Here is a 24,396-nt window from a genome sequence, read left to right as displayed (position 1 = left end):
TGACGTCTGAGGTCACGGTGCTCAGGAGAAGGAGATGGAATGAGACATCAGATGTCAACCACTGGAGCATCTGGGGAGCGCTGGGGGCGATGCTGGCCCCATAAAGGAAGGACTCAAGAGGTCCTCAGAGGGACCCATACTTCTTGCCTGCCTCATGAAGCCAGCTATAGGGCATTCGGGAACATCCACCTCCAGGCTTGTTTCAGAGAATCGTCCGTCCTGCTGCAACCAGCATCTGGAACAGACTGGACTCATGACGTAATCTAAACACACCTTTATTTTTGTCTCCTAGTGTCCCTTTCAAAATTTATTCAGTGGAGAGACATTTTTTCTCTGCCAACTAGGTGAAAACTCATCCCAGTTACTTTTCTGCTCATTCTCCGGAAACAGACAATTCTATAATCACTTTAGGTCAAACACACACTGTTGATTTAGAAATTAGAATGTCCAGTAAAGCTACTGATCACAACTCCCAGCTTGATTTGGGTTTAAAGCTTCTTCCCTGGGCCAGCTTGGTCCTGCTTCAAGCTGGCAGCCTGCTGCAGTGGTGGGAGGTCGTGTGGGAGGCTCCTCCCTTTCTCCTCCCCCCTCCACACAGGTGGTGCTTAGAGGGCTGTGTAGAGATGGAGAGGGGAGAAGAAGGGTTTCCCTTGACCTGCCACCATCTTGGATGGCTTTGAGCTCTCTAGGACACATTTTAACCTGCCCCTTTCTGTCATGGGACACTGTGGTGGGCTCGTGGAGATGGCCAATGCCACAGGCCCTTCTACATTGACCTTGACAGATCCACCTGTCTTCCTAGGGGTCTCTGGCAACTCCTTCCTCAGCACTAGGAATCTGGCATCCAACTCTAGCTTTCTGCTGCTGCCACCCCTTTGCCCTTCCACAGGGTCCTGTGGGATATGACTGCACTGTCCCCAGTGACCAAGAAGTAAGCTTGGACCCCTTGTAGGTACTCTCTGCTCATGCTTGTCCGTGGGAAACACTGCAGCAGCCTTTGCCTTGGAGCATGTGGGCATGTGGGCTGACCTCAGCACACCCCCATGCTCTAGCTCCTTCACCAGCACAGCAGGACAACCCATTTCTCCCAACCTCCAGACATCCCTGCCCACATTAAGCTCTTCAAATTCTGCCCTCCTGCCAAGAGCCCCCATCATTCCATTCCACTCTTCCAAGAAGATGGCCACCGAAGGATCATTGTCCTCTCTCCTTACCATAGGAGAACTGTGGGTGAATGTAGGGATAATAATATATATCAGGGTTTTAAGTGGTCATGGCCAAGTTTTAGCACTTGTGGGCTTTGGACTATGTTCTTGAAAAGTTATCGCTGGCTGACACAGCCAAGCTTTAGAGCAACACTGTACAAGTCCTGTCTGCCTCCCCGAGCCTCCATTTTCTCATATCTTCATGAGGGTGACAATACCTACATGGTGGGGTCATTGTGAGGACTGAGTGACATATATAGGTTGTTGCCAAATCTGACTCTCTAGGATCCCACAATCAAAGACCTGAAATCCCATCTCTGTGTGACTGCTGATGACAAGTGATTTTCCTCTCCTGGTCTGGGTTTCCCCACCTGTCCAATGGTACTGGTAAGAGCCCCCACCTGATAGCACCTCCACAAGGTTGGCGGCATGAATATATATGAGGCATATAGCACAGCGCCTCACAGTGGTAAGGACGCAGTACTGCTGGATGTTACTCGTTCAATGGAGGGTGGTCTGGGTGGGATTTTATGCTGGCATTGCTGGGGTTGGGCATGTGGAATCTGCACCCCTCTTGGTCCCCTACTACTCCAGGCCCTGTTTTGGAAATGCTTCAGCTCAGCTGGGCTCTAGGGCCCCTGGGAACAGAGAGGACAGCCTGTACCTCCAAACAGTCATGCTGACTCAGATTTAAAAATCAATGTGTGACCAGAACAACACAGCTGTGCTCTCACCTCTTGTGGGAAGTTCGCACAGCCAGCCCCACTCACATCTTTATCTCTAGCTCAGAGAAGTGGCAGCCCAATTCTGGGCCCTGACTCCAAGGCTTGTGAGCGAAAAGTCTGGCACAGAGAGTAATAGAAGCCTCTGGCTCCTTGAGGCACACCAGGCCCATGGGTCACAAGCTTCGCATGATCCCCCAGTTGGAGTCAGGCATGTCTGGCGCTTGCCAAGCCCTTGACTTCTCCCAGCCCTCGTCTGGACACTTCTCAAGCCAAGTCAGGCTCTGGACGGCTGGTTGGGCAACGCGTGACCTCAGACTGGGTCAGATTCATCAGATGAGCATTTGTTTAAGAGTATGGAACATTTTGTTCTTTAGAATCCCAAGGGCCAAAGAGTACAAACCTTCCCCATCCACAATTACCATCCCCCACCCCCAACCGCCATTTACTTTGGGCAAGTTCCTTTGCCTCCCCGAGTCTGGTTTTCCCAACCATCAAATGCAAACTAGCCAGAACCCTCACCCACAAGGGCTGTTCTCGAGATTCAGGTGGTGAGTCTCAAGAGACGGCACCCACATCCGCAGGCGCTCGGTAGGGGGACGTTATGCCTGCAAACATTCACTGGACACCAAATGAAAACCAGTGAGTTATATATGCTGTGCGTGTGAGTAGGGACTGTGGAGGCAGACTGCCTGGGTTCAAAACCAGGCTGCTTTACCACCTTCTGTGTGGCTAAAGGTGACCTCTCTGACTCTCAGTTTTCTTCTCTGTAAAATGGAAGTAATAATAATAGAATTGTGAGGATGCTTAGATTAGATGTACTGGGAACGGTGCCCGGCACGTAATAGTCACTTAATGAGTACTACCTGTTTTTGATTAATCCCACAAGTTAGTAATGTTAGCAATGGTGCTAAAATCCCACAGGCAAGGCTATTCGATAGGATTAACGGGAAAAAGGAAACATATTTATTGAGTACCTACTATGCACCAGAAGCTGGATATTCAAACATGTGTACATACACACACACATGCACATTGAAGTAGGTAGTTCTGTTTTCATCTTTTAAAAACTTTGTATTATGGGGGTGCCTGGGTGGCTCAGTCATTAAGTGTCTCCCTTCAGCTCAGGTCATGATCCGAGGGTCCTGGGATTGAGCCCCACAACGGGCTCCCTGCTCCGCTGGGAGTCTGCTTCTCCCTCTCTCACTCCCCCTGCTTCTATTCCCTCTCTCACTGTCTCTCTCTCTCTTTCTGTCAAATTTTTAAAAATATATTTTAAAGGGGCACCTGGGTGGCTCAGTGGATTAAGCCTCTGCCTTTGGCTCAGGTCATGATCTCAGGGTCCTGGGATTGAGCCCCGCATTGGGCTCTCTGCTCGGCGGGGAACCTGCTTCCCCCTCTCCCACTCTGCCTACTTGTGATCTCTCTCTCTCTGTGTGTGTCAAATAAATAAATAAAATCTATTAAAATATATATGTATTTTTTAAAACTTTATATTATAAAATAAATGACAGATATGGAAAATCATACAAATTAAATTTGTAGCATAGTGATTATTTGGGGGGCAAACATTCCAGTAACCACCACCCAGGTCAAGAAACAAAACTTTGCCAGTGACCCCTGGAGCCCCTCCATGTACCTCATCTCAATCATAGCCTCTCCCCACAAAAGTAATTCCTAGCCTGACTTCTATAGTAATTATTTCCTTGCTAATCATTTGAGTGTGTATCCCTAGACATCATAGTTCCATTTTGCCCATTAAAAAAAAAAACAACTTAATCTGTGTTTTAACCCATAGATTCCCCGCATATCTCTTTCTTTTCCTTGTAGTCTATCTGTTATGCTGTTTGACCCATAACCTTTCTCAAAGTCTGGATTTTTGTCTACTACATCTTCACAGTCCAATTTAACATGGCCCTTGCCCTCCGCATTTCCTGTGTATTAGCAGCTGAGTCAGTCGGTTTCCATCCCTCTGGCATGATTATAGGTGGTTCTGTATTCTTTTGTCAAGAAGCACATACACGGCTAGAGTTTGCTATTCTTTGATATTCGCTGCTATTGTGTACAACGGCTACATACACTAATTCATGGCAGGGTGCAAAACCACAATATTATATCATTTTGTTTTCCTGTATCATTTGTAATAAATTTTGTAAAATGTTTTTCTTCATCTATTACTTGGTCGCCCAAGTAGTACAGTTCATATAAGAAAAGTGGAACAAACACTTGATTTTTCCGTTTTATTTACATAACTTTAAAGAATGTAATTTGTTTCTATACCATCTTCAGAAGGTGAACAGCTAGTGTTTTTTGCCGAAGATCACCATGAGCTTATTAAATTTTTGATGCATTTAACTCGATTGCAATTACAATCTTTGCTGCAGCTGAAGTTGTACCAACATCAGGCTGGTATCCAAGTCCACTTGATAGCTCGGTGGCTTCCTTGTTAACTGGTATGACAAGATATCCCAGGCTCATCTTTTATATTTCCTGCCACACATCTAGAATCAGCAATTTCTCCAAAAGGTCCCTCTATTTTCTTAAGTAGAAAAAGGCATCGCAAGACTATAAGATGAGTGTTATGTATGCTCACTGCTACTAGATTAGCCATTATTTCTAGGCCTTTTTAGTAATAGAATTAGGTATTTTATATAAATATAGACATAGATTTTATATATTTATTAATATAGATTATAGAGTGTATATATGTAAACCTCCCACATATATATCAAGGGATGCAAAATTTGAAAGGTTCGGGGTGCCTGGGTGGCTCAGTGGGTTAAAGCCTCTGCCTTTGGCTCAGGTCATGATCCTATGGTCCTGGGATTGAGCCCTACATCGGGCTCTCTGCTCAGCAAGGAGCCTGCTTCCCCCTCTCTCTCTCTGCCTGCCTTTCTGCCTATTTGTGATCTCTGTCAAATAAATAAATAAAATCTTTAAAACTTTTTTGAAAGGTTCTACAATAACTGATTTGCCACTTTTTACATGCAACTATCTCAGAATAACAATGGGAAAATTGCTGCTACCAGCTAGAATACCAGAAATGGATACAAAACTGCTCACATCCACTGTGCCCCTTCTCCACCACTTTGGAGGACTGTGCTATAACCACACTGTTAGAGCATATAGGCACTTTAAACTTCGTTTTTCTTTTAACAATCATCTAGTGTTACTTTTCCAAGTAAATAAATACCGAGTGCTTACGACCAGTCCTGGAGTGGGAAAAATACTGAGTGTTTGCAAGGTAATAATGGGTCTTCATAGAAGGTCAGTTTTGCTGGATATAAATTCTTGGTTTGTACTTTCTTTGAGTATCTTACCTATATTATACCATTTCCTTCTGCCTTAAAGTATTGCTGTTGAAGCACGCCTGGGTGGCTCAATGGGTTGAAGCCTCTGCCTTCGGCTCAGGTCATGATCCCAGGGTCCTGGGATAGAGCCCTGCATCGGGCTCTCTGCTCAGCAGGAAGCCTGCTTCCTCCTCTCTCTCTCTCTACCTGCCTCTCTGCCTACTTGTTTTTTTTTTTTTTTAAAGATTTTATTTATTTGACAGAGATCACAAGTAGGCAGAGAGGCAGGCAGAGAGAGAGGAGGAAGCAGGCTCTCTGCTGAGCAGAGAGCCTGATGCGGGGCTTGATCCCAGGACCCTGGGATCATGACCTGAGCCGAAGGCAGAGGCCCCAACCCACTGAGCCACCCAGGCGCCCGTCTCTCTGCCTACTTGTGATCTCTGTCAAATAAATAAATAAAATCTTAAAAAAAAAGTATCGCTGTTGAAGATTCTGATGAGAATATCATTTTATTTCTTTTTTGCCTGCATGTCCAGGGGGCCTAAAGAATTTTTTCTTTCTCTTTAAAAACCAGTAATTTTATAAACGTGTGCCTTGGTATTGATTGTTCTGGGTCGATGATGTATTCCTTGCTTTGTTTTTGGTTTTTGCTGTTTCTTTGTCATATTTTTCCCTTCAGTGACTCCTCTTGTTCCTAAGTTAGATTTTCATTTCCAAACTTCAGTATTTGTCCTTTTCCCTCAAATTCTTTTATGTCCTCATTTTACTTTAATTTTTAAAAATTGTCCCCCTTTCACTTTCTATTTAGCTCAATTATCTGTTGATTTTATTTTTCATTTGCTCTTATATTTCGTGTAGTTCACTTTTCACTTTAAAAATAATTTTTCCTTTATCTCTGGTTCTTTCATGAGTTGGCACCTAGTTTCTGAATTTCCGTGGTTTTGATTTATGTTGTTCTCTTTTTTCTTACATCATTTTGTTCATGTTTTTATCTTGCTTTACTCTCTCTCTCTCTCTTTTTTTTAAATAAATGTCTTTCTGGTTGGCTTTCATTGTCTGTAGGGCTGTTATTCTGCTCCTCCTTCTTTTCTCTCCTGCTCTCTCTCTCTCTCCTCTTCTTCCTCTTCCTCCTCCTCCGACTTCTTCAAGCCATCTTGCTTTCCCAGGATTTGACTTCAGTACTTTTCCGTTGCTCATTTTTTTTTTTAAAGATTTTATTTGTTTGACAGAGAGAGACACAGTGAGAAAGGGAACACAAGCAGAAGGAGTAGGAGAGGGAAGCAGTAGGCTTCCAGCCAAGTAGGGAGCCCCATGCAGGGCTCGATCCCAGGACCCTGGGATCAAGACCTGAACTGAAGGCAGATGATGCCTAACGACTGAGCCACCCAGGCACCCCTCCATTGCTCCTTTTTTTTTTTTAAGATTATTTATTTATTTATTTGACAGACGTCAAAAGTAGGCAGAGAGGCAGGCAGAGAGAGAGGAGGAAGCAGGCTCCCCGCCAAGCAGAGAGCCTGATGCGGGCCCAATCCCAGGACCCTGGGATCACGACCCGAGCCAAAGGCAGAGGCTTTAACCCACTGAGCCACCCAGGTGCCCCTCCATTGCTCACTTTTACATGAAATTAGTTTTTCTGAACATTGAAGAGGAGGCTTGGTTAAGAAAACTTTTGTATTTTCACAGAGCTCCCCCTTCTGTTGTTTCTGCATATTGTTAACAAAAATCTGGCTTTACCTCTGAGGTTTCTGGCTCTGTTCTTCTCCCCCACTTTCATCTAGCTCAGTTATTTCCTTGACTTCTGCTTCCCTATCCTGCTCCATTGCAATCTCCTTCCCAGGAGTTTCTCAGCATGGAGCCTGTCCTAGAAGGAAGGTTTGGTGGTCTTTTCTGGAATTCACGGGCATTGAACTCTGTCAGCCCTTAGGGCTCATGGCAGACCCCTTGCCCTTCCCCAGTTAGAGTGGGCAAAACCTTTCCCAGTTTTGGCTGCTGTTTTCAAGTGGCCGGGTCGTGCTTTCCCACGAATAGATGTTGCAGTTTGGGGACTCCAGTTCTTAGGTCTGTTAGATACCTTGCTGCTTCCCTGTTGTACCTCCTCCCAGAGGCGCTAGTGGCACTCAGGCCTCCTAGCTGTTGCTGATTTGTCCTCAGTCCTTTGTTCCTGGAGTTCCTGAATATACCTTGTCACCTAGTTCTGTTGCAAATGTGGGTATGGAATGTTGTTTCTGTTTTTATGTGGGAACTTGGGAGGATTTAAATCTGGGTTGGGTATCATTGCCATCATCTTACCAGAACTTGCCAGCTCCAATCATTTTACAGATGAGGAAACTGAGCCTCACGGTCAGTTTCTCAAAATCACACAGTGAATGACAGGGGATAAATGTATGTGAGCGCACCTGCCATCCAGCATGGTACACAGAAGATGTTTAATACAGACTACTTTCTCCCTGTTTCCCTTACTCTTACTTCTTCCTTCCTGCTTCCACCAGCCAGTGTCCCTCCAGGATTCTGCTATTGACAATTAAATGAGATTATTCAGGCGAAGAGTTCATGGCACTGCCCACCCCCCAAAATGAAAGAAAAAAAAAGAAAAGGTGTTGAATCAGTGGTAGCTGTTAGTAGAGCATCTGTAGTTGAAGAAACTAAGGTAAGTAATTGTTCCAAGGTTCCCCAGATGACTCGTGTCTGTCTGACCAGAAGCCAGCTTTCTTTTTCTATACCAGTGGTTCTCAGCTGGGGCAATTTTGTTCCCTAGCTTGTATTTGGCAATGTCTGAAGTCATTTTTGCTTCTCACCACTGTAAGTGTGGGGTACTACCCTCAAAAAAGACTTGCACAGGGATGCCTGGGTGGCTCAGTTGGTTAAGCAGCTGCCTTCGGCTCAGGTCATGATCCCAGCGTCCTGGGATCAAGTCCCACATCGGCCTCCTTGCTCATCAGGGAGCCTGCTTCTCCCTCTGCCTCTGCCTGCCATTCTGTCTGCCTGTGATCGCTCTCTCTCCCTCTCTCTCTCTGACAAATAAATAAATAAAATCTTAAAAAAAAAAAAAAAAGACTTGCACAGCCCCAAAGGTCAATAATGTTGTGGATGGAGAAACTATGTCCTATATCATGGTGCTATCCTAAACAACCCTTACCTTAGAATCAATACTAAAACCGGTTCTAGCAGATCATCTGAAGTGAGAATTGCATGCTTTGAAAAAGAGATAGAGGAGCACCTGGGGGGGCTCAGTCAGTTGGGCGCCTGCCTTCGGCTCAGGTCATGATCTCAGGGTCCTGGGACTGAGCCCCACATTGGGCTCCATGCTCAGCAGGGAGTCTGCATCTCCCTCTTCCTCTGCCCCTCCCACCACTCATGCTCTGTCTCTTTCCCTCTCTGTCTCAAATTAATAAATACAAATCTTTAAAAAAAAGAGAGAGAGAGAACAGTGGTAGGTCAGGCATTTCTGGCCTCCTGTAGCACATATCCAATGGCCAGACTTCTTTCTTAGGAGACTGGGTGAACCTAGGAGGGCAGGGTGTGTGGAGCCCTCCAAACCAAGATGCAGGACAAGCTGCCCTCTCTCCAGTCACTTTTCTGCTCTTCATCAGGGCAGTCATCAGGAGTTAGCAGACATGTTATGATCCAATGTACAAGACTCTGCACGTGCCATTCTACTGACTCCTTCTAAGGACTCCCTAGACAGTGGGACACATACCCCCATTTTACCCACAAGGGAACAGAGCTTTCGAGGAGTAATTCCAAGTGAGTTACTTCTGAGTGCAGAAAAGTAAAAGACAAGTTCAAATCCCAGCTCAATTTTGGAGTCATCATGTGACCAAGGGCCATTTCTTCTTCTCTGAGCCTGCTTCCCAACCTGTGAGAACAAAGAGGAAAAGTAGCCTCTAAGGCCAAGTAAAATTTGGGGCTGTGCTGTCATACAGATGTATGACACCTTAGGCAAGTGACTTTCCCTTTCTGGGTTTCAGTTTCCCCATCCAGTTCACAGGGTTGTAGTAATTGAAATCATACAAACAATTTAGCACAGTACCTAGTACCTGGTGTATATAATCTCTCAAAAAGCAATTATCTGCGACTCTTCTAATCCTAAAATAACCTGGTGTCGTAATATGTAACCAAAAATAATGGCCCTCAATTGAGGATGGGGCAGGGACTTCTGGGGCATCTCTGAATTGCCTTCCAACAAACCCTCCCCTGCCCTTGAGATAGGTTCTAGTCCTAGGTTCTTCTCCTCCTGCTGGCAGTATCTGGGATTGCAACCTGGACGTTCCACCAATGGGTCCCGGTCTGGGTGGAGGAGAGGAGTTTCTTCCAATGACTAGGACACCATGTTTTGGAGAGGATCATCCCTCGCCCTTTGCCATGAGAGCTGCCATTTGTAAAAACACTTTCTGTTTTCTGTTTGCCTGGCAAAGAGCAAGGTTTTCCCCCCATGACTTATTTAATCAACCTTTTTGCCCGTAAGGAACTAAAGGCTTTAGAAATTTGAGTGACTTGGCTATGGTCACACAGTTGGACATAGGATTGCTGGATTGTGGTAGGCTGAATAATGGTATGCAAAGATATCCTTGTCCTAATCTCTGGAGCCTGTTATTATCTTATCCTGTATGATAAAAGGAACTTTGAAGATGTGATTCACTTAAGGATCTTGAGATGGGAGATAATCCTAGATTATCTGGGCGGGTCCAGTGTAATCACAAGAGTCCTTAGAAGAGGGAGGCAGGACACATTGTATCTATAACAATGATAATGTATTGCACACTTAAAAAATTGTTAACAGGGTAGATCTCATGTTAAGTGCTCTCACCACAAGAAAAATTTTTTAAAAGATTAAAAGAGGAACTTGAGGTTCAGAGTCAGTAGTAAATGTTCCAACAGAAGTAAGAGGCTGGAGTGACTTGAGAAATGAGCTATGAGCTGTGGAATGCAAGTGGCCTCTAGAAGCTAAAAAGGTAAAGAAATGGATTCCCCCCTTAAAGTCCCCAAAGAGACTGCATCCCTGTTAACACCTTAATTTTAGACTTCTGACTGGCAGAACTGTAAAAGAATAAATTTGTGTTGTTTCAAGTCACCATGTTTGTAGCAATTTGTTACAGCACAGATAGGGAACTAATACATAAATCTTGGGGGGGTAAAACCCCAAATAAACAAAACACAGCGTGTCCAGTTAAACTTGAATTTCTGATAGATAATATATTTTTTAGTATAAGTATATCCCAAAGGTTGCATGAAACATACTTACACTTAAAAAGAAATTGTTGTTTATCTGAAATTCAAATTTAACTGAGTACTCTGTATTTTATCCTTGAAGTGGTGAAGCAGGAGTCAAAATTTATGACTCCTGGGCTCCGCTACTTTCCTCAACAGTCTGGGATCTGGCAAAAATTGCCATCTTCTTGTGGCCCTCATGGGTCAGTTCCCACCTCCCAGAGCTCCTCTTGCCTCTGGGGTCAGGAAAGGAAAGGATTGTTTAAGGTCATCTCTTGGATACACCTTCGGGCTCTCAGTTCTCCCAGGCCACAGAATTTCTCTCTAGAAATGGTTTCGAGTCTTTGCTTGAAAGAGCGACCCAGGAGTTTGGTCTCAAAGCCATAGTTGCATGAAATGTATGTTGGGGCGGGTGTCCGGCTGATGGCGCTGGGGTTTAATGAACTGGGGGTGGGGCAGGAACACTTTTTCAAGCTACCACTTTCTGAAGGGGACTTTTTGAGTCCCAAAGCAGGACACAAGTAATTATTCAATGGGGATTTCAAAGCAAGAATCATGTAACATATGAGGAAATTGAGGCCTGCAGTCACTGAGTTACAGACAGATGTCCGCTGGATTGGCATCTCCCCTTTTGCAGCAGCCAGTCCTGGTGGCACCTGCAGTGGGAAGAATCCTGGAACGCTAATCCCCTAAGGTCTAGGTCGGAAGCCCTTACACTTCACTGACTGCCAATTTCCCTTCCATGAAATAGGGGGATTCCATAAATACGAGGAGTTAATAAGACAGCGGATGTAAAACACTAGGTACATAGTAGTATGTTCTCGGAAACGGCAGCTTCTTTTCTTTTGTCTCTGGGCCTCATTGTCCCCAACTGTACCACCCAAAGCTGCTCGCGCTCCCCCTGACCCTCCCAACTAGCCTCTCCACAGGCCTGACTCCTCCAGCTCGCGGACTTGGCCGCTAGGTGGGGACAGAGGGCCGGCACTGCGGAGGAATATTGCACATGCGCACTCACGGGCGGCGCCTCGCCTTCCCACGCCCCACGGACGTCACTTCCGGCGCGAGGGGCCGGGCCGGCCGGGCGGGGAGTGCGGGTCGGCTCTGTGCGCGTTGCCGGACGAGGCTCCCGCAGCCGATATACCCGCGCTCCGCCCGGTAGCCCGGCCGGTGAGTGCCCGAGGGTTCCTTCCGTGTGTCATGGGGGTCGGGGAGAGGGACCCCTGAGGGGGAGGCATAACCGGAAGTTAAGGGACTCAAGGAGAGAGACCCCAGGAAATGGGGACACCTGGGGAAGGGGTGACAGCCGGAAGTGGGGGGCCTCAGAAGGTTGTCAATGAGACATGGGGTCTCTGGGGCTCCAGGAGCGATGGCCTTCAGGCCTCTTGGTGGGGTGGGAAGGAAGGCGATGCTCACAACATGATGGGCTGCAGGTGAGGAAGATTCCAGGCTTCACGGTAACAAATGGTGTTTGCACCCATCCATACGCCCACCCATCATTTCATTCTCGAGACTGAGTCCTGCTCTGAGCCTGATAGGACCGAGGCCCTGGAAATTAAACAGGAATGTGCAGGTGGAGGGTAGAGCCCAGAGTGGGGCTAGACACATCCTCGCTGTGCCTCACTAGGTGTGTACCCTCCGGACACATCACTTAACCTCCCGTCGTCCGCTAATATTTGCAGAGCACCGTCATGTGCCAGGCTAGGCCTCTAGACACTAGGCCTAGTGGACACAACAGTGGACACTGTACAGTGTGTCAGCACACTGTACTGGACACTACAGTCTGTCTCCCAGGTAAGCACTGCATTGGGATTACAGGCATCTGTTGGTGACTCGTGTGGAAACAGCCCAGGGTGGGTCCTGTGAACTGTGATGGTTGTTTCATTCCTCACTTAGCATTCCTCCGCCAAGCAAATACTTAATTCAGAATGAAATATATTTCACTCAGCAAATATTTATGGAATGCAGACTGTGTGTCTGACACTTTGTTAGATGATGGGTTTAGGGTGATGAACAAGACAGATATAGATGTAGCCCACAAATTGCCTGTAGACAATAATTACAACAGAAGGAGAGTGCTATGCCAAAGACCTCCTGGTGGGGAAGCTCCTACCCTGGCCCAGAGGTTGGAGAAGGCTTCCTGCTTCAGGTACCATCATCTCTTACCTAGGTTACTGCAGTAGCTTCTGAATGGTCTCTTTACTTCTGTCCTTGTCCCTTTACAATCCATTTACAAGACAGCCGAGCAATCCTTTAAAATAGAAATCAGATCATGTCACTCTACTCAGATGGGTCCCACCAAACTCCATAAAAGTCAGAGTTCTTACTTGCCCTCAAAACCCTATACCAGTGGGGCCCACGGACCTCTGTAAATTCATCTGCTAATATTCTCCACCTTGTTCATTAGGCTGTAGCCATAGTGGCGTCCTCTCTGTTCTTTGGAAAAAAAAAAAACAAAACAAAACAGGTGTGTTCCTGCCTCTGGCTTTGCCCTTGTTCTCCTCCCAGATGTCCTACTGGCTTGCTCCCTCATCTCCTTCATCTTTCCTCAAATGTCATTTGCATGAACAAATCATCTGTAACCATCCTATTTAAAATTGTAATCCCTATTCCCAGGTACCTCTAACCCTCCTCATGCTTTATTTCTCCCCATAGCACTTTCATCTGTTAGATTATACAGTTTAGCTTGCTTATGGTCTGTTTCTCCCACTAGAATCTAAGTTCAACAAAGGCACAATTTTTTGTTGTTGTTCACTGATGTGTCCTTGGTGCCAGGAAGAGGGCCTGATACATGGTAAGTACTCAGTATTTGTTGAATGCTTGAAGTGGCATCTAATTGGGACTTTAGGATGAATCACTATTGGTCAGGTGAGGAACGGGAGGAAGAAGCAGCCAGCCAGAGGAAACAGGATGTGAGCAAGACAAGAAAACACAGCTTTGGGAGGAAATGAAAGCAGCTGGGTGGGGCTGGAGGTTAGAATGCGAGGAATGGAGTGGGCATTCCTACGATTTGGGGGGAGGGATCTGGGCAGTAGCTATGTGCAGAGGCTCCTGAGATGCGCTCAGTTTTCCTTGAGCTCAGAGATGGGGACCAGTGGTGTCTGTGGACAGGAGCTGGGGCTTTAGAACTGGACACCTGCTGCTGCCTTATTCCTGGGATATCTAAAGCAGCTGTTTTGTTTTTGTTTTTTATTCAACAAATGTGTTCAGATATTCCAAGAAGCAGACACCAGGATCAGGGTGAGATCAGGCATGCAAGAAATCAATTGGAGGAAGCACCTGTGAAGCAGAAAAGGGAGGCGAGCTGCAGAAATTGCAGGGAGAGCTTCAGACAATGACAGAAGTCCAGCCCCCCGGGAAGGAGGTTTGGACAGGGAGTCCTGGACCGCCAGGCAGTTCCACAGAAGGTTCAAGCTGAACCTCAAGGCAAAGTTAGAGGAGGCCCACACTTCACTCAGTCACTGGGAACAGTGTGTGGAAAGTGGCATCCGCTGGATGAAGGATGCAGAGGGACAGCAGCTGGGGCCATCCCTCAGTAATGCTCCAGGGAGAGCCAGTCAGCCCAGTTTCACAGCCATCATGATAAGTCACATGTGTGTGTGGTCAAAAAAAGTCAAACAGTACAGGAAAAAGTCTCTCTCCCTCAAGTGTCCTGTGGTCCAGTACTCTTCCCTAGAGGAACCCACTGGGAACAGTTTTTTCGTATTTCCTTACAGAAATTTTAGGTGCACTCAGCATATAGATAAATATTTTAAAAATATGAGATGATCTTATGCACCCTGTTCTGCAACTTGCTTTCTTTTCCTTAATGTGTCAGTTCATAAAAACCTGCCTAATTCCTTTCCATGAGTGATACTATCCCATTTTTGGGATGATATTATATAACCAGTCTCCAGCTGGTTTGCAGTTAAAGTATTTCCCGTCTTGTCCCCTTATAATCAGTACTTGCAGTGATCCTCGTGTGTATTTTGCGCACACACACACACACACACACACACACGGAAGTATATGTCCCCGAAGCAGGATGCTGAGCCAAAGGGTGTGTGGTTTTACATTTTGATAGAGATAGACAAACTGCTCTCTGACTAGGCTAGGCCAGTCTGTTCTCTGACCCACAGCAAGCATCTCAGCGCCCATTTTGCATTCTCGCCAATCTGACTTTGAGAGTTGTTTTAGTTCACATTTCTTGAATTACACGTAGGTCGAGCAACCATCCATACATCTGGAAGCAAGACCGTGGCGTTGGGTGGCGAGTGTGTGTCTCCTGCTGCAGCTGCCCGGGGGCCTCGGTGGGGATCCTCCCTCTGTTCGGTCTGGGGTGGGACCTGGCCACAGGGTTCTGAGCCACTTCATTCCAGCTGAGCACCCCCACTCTGACTGAAGTGCCCCCCCCCCGCCCCACACGGGGCTGCCCTGAAGTGAGTGGCTCCGGGCTTTGTTCGCTTGGCTCAGGGTTTGTGTTTTGGCAGGGATCCTGGTAGCTAATGTCAGAAGAAAGTGACTCTCTGCGAACCAGCCCCTCTGCGGCCTCGCTCTCAGAAAATGAGCTGCCACCACCGGCCGAGCCTCCCGGCTACGTGTGCTCGCTGACGGAGGACCTGGTGACCAAAGCCAGGGAGGAGCTGCAGGAGAAGCCGGAATGGAGACTTCGAGACGTGCAGGCCCTCCGTGACATGGTGCGGAAGGAGTGCCCGAACCTGAGCACCTCCCTGGACGACGCCTTCCTGCTGCGCTTCCTCCGGGCCCGCAAGTTCGATTACGACCGAGCCCTGCAGCTCCTGGTCAGTTACCACAGCTGCAGGAGAAGCTGGCCTGAGGTCTTCAACAACCTGAAGCCCTCGGCCTTAAAGGATGTCCTCGCTTCGGGATTCCTCACCGTGCTGCCCCACACCGACCCCCGGGGCTGCCACATCCTGTGCATGCGCCCAGGTACTCCCCGAGACGGTGGGCAGGGGCCCGCGTGCCCTGCTCTGTGGGATGCATGTGCCCCACACCCTCTCTCCCATGCCTTGTCTTCCTTGCCTTCTCCCTGGTTTGCTCAAAGCTCTTTTGATGACAGATGACAAAAAGCTACTCAACCCGGCTTAGGAAGAAAGGAAGGAGTTAGTCTGATGAAACAGGAGCCTCCCGCAGAACCAGCAAGCCAAAAGCATAGCTGCTTTCCCAGGGCCCTGGGCCCCAGAACCAGAATCCAGTTCGTTCCCTGATCAGGAACTAAGCCAGCCGTTCTCCCTGTCTCAGCCTCTGTCCATCTGTGTACCCCTCTGGGCCACACATTTCTGCTGTGCCGTGCGTATCTTCTTGGCTCTTCTTCTGTAGACTGGCTTTTGCTGCCTCCATGCCCCTGGCGAGGTCTCCTACCCCTTAGTGCCCAGACTTCCTGGGCCACCCAGTTAAGTTCCTCTGTGGAAATTCCGAATTTCTAGCATGGAGAATGTAGTGGGCTGAGAAAGCAGCCCTGATCATAGGGTACAAACAGGCCTGCCCCGTGTCCCTCCTTTGTGCGTAGGTGAGGCAGGCATCAGCGGGGGCAGGGCGGGTGACAGGAGGAGTGTCTGACCATCTGCCACATGCCTCTTCCCCCTTTCCCTCCTTTCCTCTCCCGCCATTCCTCTACTTTGTTGAGCCATTGATTCACTCTAGATTCACTTTTTGATCTCAGTACTTACTGATGGTAATCAGGACGTCTTCCATTTCTCTGGCAGTAGTTTTAATTAGGGGAGGCAAATGTGCTATCAACTCAGGAGTGAAGGGGCATTGTCCACTGATCCCCACCCCTACAGCCTTATCATTCTCTGTCAGACGGGAGCAGAGACAAAATCTGAAAGTAGGATTGCAGTGTTCTCCCAACCAAAGCCAGGAGCAGGAGAACATGCTTGCCGGGAGCCCTCTTCTGCTCACGCGTACCTAGTCTTCTTGGAAGGACGCCTAACAGGGAGTGGAGACCTCCCTGCGCTGTCCTCTCTTAAAGCCACATCACTTCGGTCATTTACCAAGCCCTTTTTGGAAACCAGACCATCCTCTTGAGCCTTTGCTATGTACCAGGCACAGTGTTAGCTGCTTAACCTGCTGTTTTTACCTTTCCAAAATTAGGGTGGTTTATTTTAAAACAAGCAGCACAGTGGAGATTATAGGGCAGCAGCAGACCTAGGAACCAGTCAGCAGGTTTTTCCCACTACTCCTCTGTACTCAACTCATAAGGATATTACAAAACAGATTAGCACACTGGTTTCACCTCTTGGCTTATGTGTTTTCAACACTTGCGCTTGCGCGATTTCAACCCTTTGCTCGTGAGATGAATTTTCCCCCCGTGTGTCTGGAGCAGAGCTAGACCCTCCCCACCAATGCAACTCTTCAGGGGGAGGCACGCTGAGGAGGTTTTGTTCTCAACTGGGCATTAGCTTGGCCTCTTTGGGGACATACGTTCTTGAGAAGGATGACCTCCGCTTACGCAGAAGCAGGTGTAGTTGGCGGCAACATCCAACAGCAAGCTGGCACAGCTTTCCGACACTTTGTTCATAGGAATTTTGCACATATTACATATCCCCGTGGTGGCGGCAGTCATGTGGCGTTTCATCTTCCTAAGGGAAGGACACACAGGTGCTGGTGGGATTTCCTTGAGAACAGCGGTTTAACAGTCAGAAGTTGTCGTTTCTTCCCAGAGAAAGGAAGGATTCCTTAGATATACAGGGAATACTAAGGGAACATCTTCCACGGTCGCAGAATTGAGTCCCCTTTGGCTGTTTGATCAGGCTGGGGTCACACACTGTAGCCAGGAGGATGTAAGACCCGCATTGACCATGTCCACCTCTGCCGCCAGGAGGGAGGTCACTGGTACCCAAACCGCAAGGCTAGCATGGGAAGAAGTGGCTCAGGGCAGTGGTATAAAAATCTGGGCGCACCTCTGTTGGCAGATAGCACAGATGACCATTAAGGTTAGTATTACGATCCCATCCTACTTCGGGAGACGGGGGCTCAGCGTGAGGAAGCAACTCACGCAGCTGGTAAGATTCAAACCCCGGGGTATGTCTGACTTCAGAGCCCCGGCTTTTAACTTCAGCGCTCAGTTGCATTTCCATTTCAGAAAATGCTGCTGCCTTTGGAATGAACACCAGCTGCAGCTAAGGTGTCCCATTTACTAACCTGAATAGAGTCATGCTGGTAGAGTATCTTTCTTTCCATTTTTAAACAAGAGTTCTAGCAAGGAGATAAATCTTGGCCTGTGATGACTTGTTCGTATTCATCTCTGTAACATTCCGTCCATTTCTTACGACCTCAGACAGATGGATACCGAGCAACTACCCAATTACTGAAAACATCCGAGCTATATACTTGACGTTAGAAAAACTCATTCAGTCTGAAGAAACCCAAGTGAATGGAATCGTGATTCTTGCGGACTACAAAGGAGTGAGCTTATCAAAAGCATCTCACTTTGGCCCTTTTATAGCCAAAAAGGTCATTGGCATCCTTCAGGTACGGCCCTTGTTTGTCGTGAACCTATTCTGTGGCGGTTTGGGCTTTTTCCCAGGGGACCCTGTCTGTTCACCACTGGTCCCACACAATACACAAACCCCACTTCCCCTACAGTCTGAAAGATTCAAAAACATTATGGGAAGAAATGTACATGTCCTGTTTAACTGCTCACTCTCGTCAGATTCTCCAGTAGTTTCTGAGGTCCCTTTAGTCTGGGCAAGATCAGCTTTAGGGCAAGAGCCCTAAGCCAGAGAAAGGCTTTAGGTATGTTTTTTCTTTCTCCCTCCCTTCCCACCTCCCTCCCCCTCCTCCCCCTCTCCCCCGTCCCTCCTTCTCTTTCTTTCCCTTCTTCAGAAGACAGAGGAGCAATTCTAACAAAAGAAACTGAGAATTTGTGTTTCTGTCTAATGTGCTAGACCCTGCCCTGCCCTCTGGGACCTGGGGACAGGGAGCCTGTTGGACTGTTGCGGACGGATGCTTTAACATCTTGTGTGTTATGTGTGGTTTTTGTTTTTATTTTGAGAGAGAGAGTATGCGCCTGCGCACGTGTGTATGGGGCGGGGGCAGAGGGTGAGAGAGAATCTTTGCAGATTCCACCCTCCACCACCCTCAACACCCCCACACCCCCTCACCCCCCACCCCCAGTGCAGAGCCTGAGGCGGGGCTCAATCTCATGACTCTGAGATCACGACCTGAGCCGACATCAAGAGTTGGATGCTGGGGCGCCTGGGTGGCTCAGTGGGTTAAAGCCTCTGCTTTCGGCTCAGGTCATGGTCTCGGGGTCCTGGGATCAAGCCCGGCATCGGGCTCTCTGCTCAGCAGGGAGCCTGCTTCCTCCTCTCTCTCTCTGCCTGCCTCTCTGCCTACTTGTGATCTCTCTGTCAAATAAATAAATAAAATCTTTGGGGGGAAAAAAAAAGTTGGATGCTCAACCAACTCAGCCCCCCAGGCACTCTATGTTTTAGAACTTAAGTGTAGGGTAACCCTCTCAGGTCCCCTTCCTCTTCGGGAGCTTTCTGCTATCACTTTGCTATTGCTCAATAAACCTTGCTTTACTGCCCACGAAAAAAAGTGTGGGGAACCAGAAAGTTCCTCCCCTATCTGCACAATGTTCAATGGTTTGCAAAGTGCTCCTACAATCATTATAACTCATTCGGTCCTACAGGGACTCCTCTGAGATAGACAAGGCAAAAATTACTTTTTCTTTTCAGTACATGTGCTGCTGAAGCGAGCACGAATTACTTTTTCTTTTTGATGGATAGGGACACAGCCCTCACAGGGGTAGCCTGGCCTGAGTCTTACGGCTCTAACAGTTTGGCTCTTTGTTCCCTCTGACTGGCCCGTGGATGCTGTCTCTCATGAGCCGTGGGGCACCAGCAATAAAACAGTTTCCTCTGTGAATCCCACAATGCATGTGAGCACCTACTAGGTGCCAGGCTGATTATTTAAACATCAGTGTCGCATTTGGTCATTATCAGAAATGTGGAACCAATGCTCTGGCTTCCCTTAGCTTCTGTTCTTTTGATGCCCTGTTGATTCAAGTATCAGGATAAGGAGTTTGGATCAGTGTTTTCTAGTCTCCTAAGGTGATCTGGGGGGAGAAAGTTCCAGGGTTAAATAAGTTTGGGAAATGTAGTTTAGCATGTCCCTTTTGTGAGAACACATTTGCACACGACAGCCCTGCAGCTCAGGAAAGCCGTGTGACTACATAGTGTGCTATTCTCAAACTTACCTACCTACCATGGAACCTTTTTTTGCATCACACCTGGTACCATCCTAAGAAATACCCTTTGATAACACCAATCCTGAAGGTCTGATGTTTGCCAGATCCAGCTACACAGACTCTGTTTTTTGTCCTATTTTGTTTTTTGTTTTGTTCTCTTTGCCACAAGAGAAGCAGCCCTCCATTTGTTGGCCTAAGACTAGGCCCTAAGACAGACCATCACTCTGAGGCTTATCTTCCTGGTTAGCCCCCACTTAAGCTGGCTTTGAGGAGGCCATGAGAATCAGACCAATCAGACTGATTTGGGGGCCTAAAGAAGATTTAAAGGAGGGAGGCAGGCTGTGGACTGTCTGTGGATGCCCCACATGTTCTAACATCTCCTTCCCTTCCCCCACAGGATGGCTTCCCCATTCGGATAAAAGCAGTCCATGTAGTGAATGAACCTCGAATATTTAAAGGCATTTTTGCCATCATAAAACCATTTCTGAAGGAGAAAATAGCAAACAGAGTAAGTGATGATTTTATTGACCTGATACTTTCTTTTTTTTTTTTTTGGCTCCCTTATTTGTGACATCAATAAACTTCTCTTAGTTTATTATTTTTGCCATGGGATGATTAATTTGGAAAGTACGGAGTTACAGATAAAATAAATGAGCAATCCTTTCTGTGAAAAGAAGATAAAATTAATAGGATATAATATTTGACAGAGGAGAGAGCAGAGTGGGCAGCTCTCCTGAGAGTTACATGCTGTGTAGTCATTTAGACTCGTTATTGAATATCCTGACCTGGGCACTGTGAACCAACATTGTATTTCTTGCGTAAGAGGACAGGGAGAAGGGTAGTGTTGGGCAGGTAGTTAAAAAGTTATGGTGATGTCTTACTACAGCTCCTTGGGGTTTAAAAATGCTATTTGAAGCCCTTCTGTTTACCAAATTTGTTGTCTTGCTGTATCAAGTTTGTGGAATCATTCCTGGTTTATGAGATAGGTGAGTTTTAGCTTACCTGTTATTTAAGAAAGGAGAGATGGCACATTGAAAGATGGTCTTCCTCTCTGACCTAAAAGAGCCACTTCTCACCCTTTGCTAGTACTGTGATTGCATGTGATGTCTGGTTTTTTTCCTCTTCTTCCCAAGGCCTAGGAACATTGTGGTCCCTCTAAAGACTGGGTTTTAAATTTTGTGCTTTTTTTTTTTTTTTTTTCAAAGGATAAACAGAGAGAATCTCAAGGTTACAAGGGAAGGACTTTAAAACAGAGACAGGGGGCACCTGGCTGGCTCAGTCGGTGGAATGTGCCACTCTTGAGCTCAGGGTTGAAGTTTGAGCCCCACGTTCAGTATAGAGATTACTTAAAAAGAAAATCTTTACAAATATAAAGTAAAATCCAGATTCTAGGCCCTTTCCCTGAAGATTTTGACTCCAGTTCAGGGATGGAGCCCAGGAGTCTGTGCTTTTAAAATCTTCTTAGGTGATTCTGATACATAGCCAGGTTTGAGAATAATTTAGTGGCATCCCTGTCTGGGTTTGAACCTATCTCAGTACCTGGAGATCCTGTTTGGAACTTGCTTTTAAAGCCAAAGCAGCCTTTGGAACAGGCCTTTTATATCTATGAAATGACCTTATTTGTGGTCCATAATCTTGTTCATTTCGTCCTTCATATGTTCATTCATTCATTCAAAAATATCTATCGATCAACTACTATAGTATACAAGTATGTTCTAGATGAATAATACAGACTAAAGTCTCTGCCTCCAGGGGAGCTTACGAGCTAGAGAGAGAGAGACATGGCCAGCGGATGTGTATTATCTAGAATTAAGATGTGATAAGTGCTGTGGAGAAAAATGAAGCAGAGAAAGGGGCCAATATAGAACAAGGGGCAAGGGGTTGTAGCATTCAGTAGGGGGGTTAGGGATGGCGTCAGTGAGAAGCTGGCCTTTGAGCAAAGACTTGGCAGAGGTGAGGGAGGGTGCTGACAGATCTCGGACGACCAGCAGCGACGCTGTCCTGAGGCGGGAGCACATTGGGCTTGGGAGCAGCAGCAGAGGGAAGGGAGAGGGGACAGAGGGGCAGCAGAGGAGCCACAGGGGTCAGACTGCGACAGGCCCTTCCTGTAGGCCAGCGTGCAGGCTTTAGCCTCTCATGTGAGGTGGGAAGCACTGCCAGGCCCCACAGAAAGGACTGGCATAATCTTACCAGCACCAAGAAGAGCAGAGACTGCAGAGCAGGCTTCAAGTAGGGAGACCAGGCAGAGGTCGTCATGGGAATCCAGGGGAGAGGTGGGGGTGGCAGGGTTCCACGAGGTGGGCCACAGAGTGGCCTGGATCCTGGAAACATTTTGAAGGAGCAGCCAACATAGCATGGCATATATGGAAGGGAATTATGGATCCTCAAGCTTTTTGAGGAACTGGAAGGGTCCAGTTGCCATCAGCTGTTCCTTTATTCATTCAACAGATGCTTGAGCACCTACCTGGCCCGCAGGTGACTGACTAACCTGAGGACACATGTTTCCGTTTCCCCTTTAGTTTTTCCTCCATGGGTCTGACCTGAACTCTCTCCACACAAGCCTTCCCAGAAGCATTCTCCCCAAGGAGTATGGGGGCACGGCCGGAGAGCTGGACATCAGCGCCTGGAATGCAGTGCTGCTGGCCTCGGAGGAGGACTTCGTGAGGGAGTTCTGCCAGCCGGTCTCTGTGTGCGACAGCATCCTGGGCCAGGCCCTCCCGCCTGAGGGGCTGACCTCGGACGCGCAGTGTGATGATTCCCTGCGGGCCGTGAAGTCCCAGCTCTACTCCTGCTATTAGCCAGTCCCTGTGAGTGCCACCCTCGTGAAATCCTTTCCTTTATCTTTGGAGAGACGCAAGGAGAATTTGAGGTGCCGTGGAGTCTGTCTTGCTCCTTGTAATTAAATTAAAGCCTGTAGAGTCTGAGGGTGAGCCCTGGGGTAAGCCCTTGGTGACTTGAATTAATCCATGGAAGACACGGAAGATGTCCCCAGTGATTCCCAAACATTTGGAATCCCAGTTTGCAGCCACTAACCTGGAAGCTGTATCTGGTTCTTGGAGATCTTGGAACAAGAGAAATCAGGATCAAATCACTTTGGTCCCCCATTCCAGGAGAAAACCACCTGACTGGCCGGTCAGCACACTCCTGTGAAAGAACCTGGCTGTGCCTACAGGATGGCCACACAGGAGACTTCAGGAGTTCGTGTCTTTCATCTGAACCCTAACGACAGGCTTGGGTTGCTCACCAGGAAGTTTCTAGTTGGAGGCGCAGACCCCAGCTGCCACACTGGGTTTGGAAAGCACCTTATTGGACTCATGGGAGCATCAGGACATAAGCAGCACCTCCTGATCAAATTTGGGAGCCAGAGGCATCAGAGAACCTCTGGGAACCTTTGGGAAAACAGAAGTTTTCCCAAACCCACAAAGCCTTAGCCCTGGTTCTCAGTACAATCATACAGGATCCTAGAGGGATGTGATTCTACTTAACCTAAAACGCTAGACGCCAGGCCCGAGGAGCTGAAAGAATCCTGGCCCAAGAATGAAGAGACCAGGGCTCCAGCCTCACAAGTGTGGACTGTAGACAAGACCTGGACCTCTGTGGGCCTCACCCTTCTCATCTGTAAAATGAAGCTGGATGAAATGACACCTAGGGCCTTGGCTGACGTTCTGGGATTTGGTTTAGTCATTGAATGCTAGGCATTTGTTTTCTGCCTAGATGGCTCTCAAATGGCTCTCTCATGGCTCTCAAAGAGGCAAGTGGTTGGTCCCGCTTTTTTGTGGTACACCTGGGCCTTTCCAAGAGGCATGTGTCACCATCTGGCCCTGCCTTTAAGGAAAGTGTATGTATATTCTTGGGACCTGGCGATAACCAACTTCTTTTTGTAGGGTGGGTTAAACTGGAAAAGGGCAGGTGAGATGACCAAGGTTTGTGTAATTCCTTCTATCCCTGAGGCTCTGGCCGTACACTGGAAAGCTGGCAGCAGGGAATGGCTAATTACTTGGGATTCTTAGATTTTGGTCTCTGGAAATGAATGTAAGTGCGTGCTATCGCCAGATCATTCTGGGGCCCCTGTCCTCCCAGACACACTTGCATTTCTCTCTCTCTCGTACGGGTGCACGGACTCGTCTAGCCAGCGAGACCGAATGTTAGCTCTGCCTGTCAGCACCTCAGACCCTTCCTGTCAGAACAGCCTTCAGCCCAACCATCGAACTAGGTGGTTCTTCTGGTGGCTTTTGACCTATTTCCTTTCATATTAATTCCTTAAAAATTCATGCATTTCTGAAACCGGCAGGCAAGGGGGCGGTCTGTGAGGAGGAGGGCAGCGCTCTGAAAGGCAAAGGCCCGGCTACTGTGAATAAGCTCGTCATCCTCATACGCTGTTTAAAATGCCTGGAGCAGGTGGAAATGACTCACCTCATCAGTGCCAAGTCCAGGAACGCTCTGCCCTATGGGTACCAACCCTGGATCCTCTAGGGGCCACGCCGGGCTGTAAGTGCCAGCACGCGGGCGCATGGCAGCCCTCAGTTCCGTCTGCCAGGAACAGCATGACTGGCTCTGCTGCAAAGATCTTGACAGCACCAGCAGGATGGCTCAAGCAGAAGGTTCAGAACCCAACTGCTTGGATGTGGGAAGTGGTTAGAGGTGTTCTCAGACCTCAGAGAGGAAGGAGAGATTCCCCACCACCCCCAAGCTAGACAGAGGGAGAGAGGGACCGGTCAGCCCCACCAAGTTTCCCGTTTACACGCTGCACTGCGTTCCTGGCCCGTGTGGCCCACGTC

General features: G+C 47.7%; 1 protein-coding gene across 5 annotated transcripts in view; it reads left to right on the top strand.

Annotated features, from left to right (window-relative positions):
* TTPAL (alpha tocopherol transfer protein like) overlaps nt 1–22,999 on the top strand; it is a 35,134-nt gene extending 12,135 nt beyond the window's left edge. For 2 of the 5 annotated variants that reach the window (XM_032838554.1, XM_032838555.1), the window contains exons 2-5: nt 14,892–15,351; nt 17,702–17,895; nt 20,016–20,126; nt 22,138–22,999. In XM_032838554.1, the coding sequence (XP_032694445.1) occupies nt 14,907–15,351; nt 17,702–17,895; nt 20,016–20,126; nt 22,138–22,416 (1,029 nt within the window). In that variant the 5' untranslated portion in view covers nt 14,892–14,906 and the 3' untranslated portion in view covers nt 22,417–22,999. Of the gene's footprint in view, nt 1–11,490; nt 12,217–14,891; nt 15,352–17,701; nt 17,896–20,015; nt 20,127–22,137 lie in introns of those variants that run through there. The other 3 variants (XM_032838552.1, XM_032838551.1, XM_032838553.1) reach the window with 3 other exon arrangements.
* Nucleotides 23,000–24,396: the final 1,397 nt, after the last annotated feature.

Source organism: Lontra canadensis, unplaced genomic scaffold (genome assembly GCF_010015895.1).
Source record: "Lontra canadensis isolate GAN:19392208 unplaced genomic scaffold, GSC_riverotter_1.0 scaffold105, whole genome shotgun sequence".
Lineage (NCBI taxonomy): Eukaryota > Metazoa > Chordata > Mammalia > Carnivora > Mustelidae > Lontra > Lontra canadensis.
Note: the sequence above shows the minus strand (reverse complement) of the source record. Positions and strands in the feature narration are given on the sequence as shown.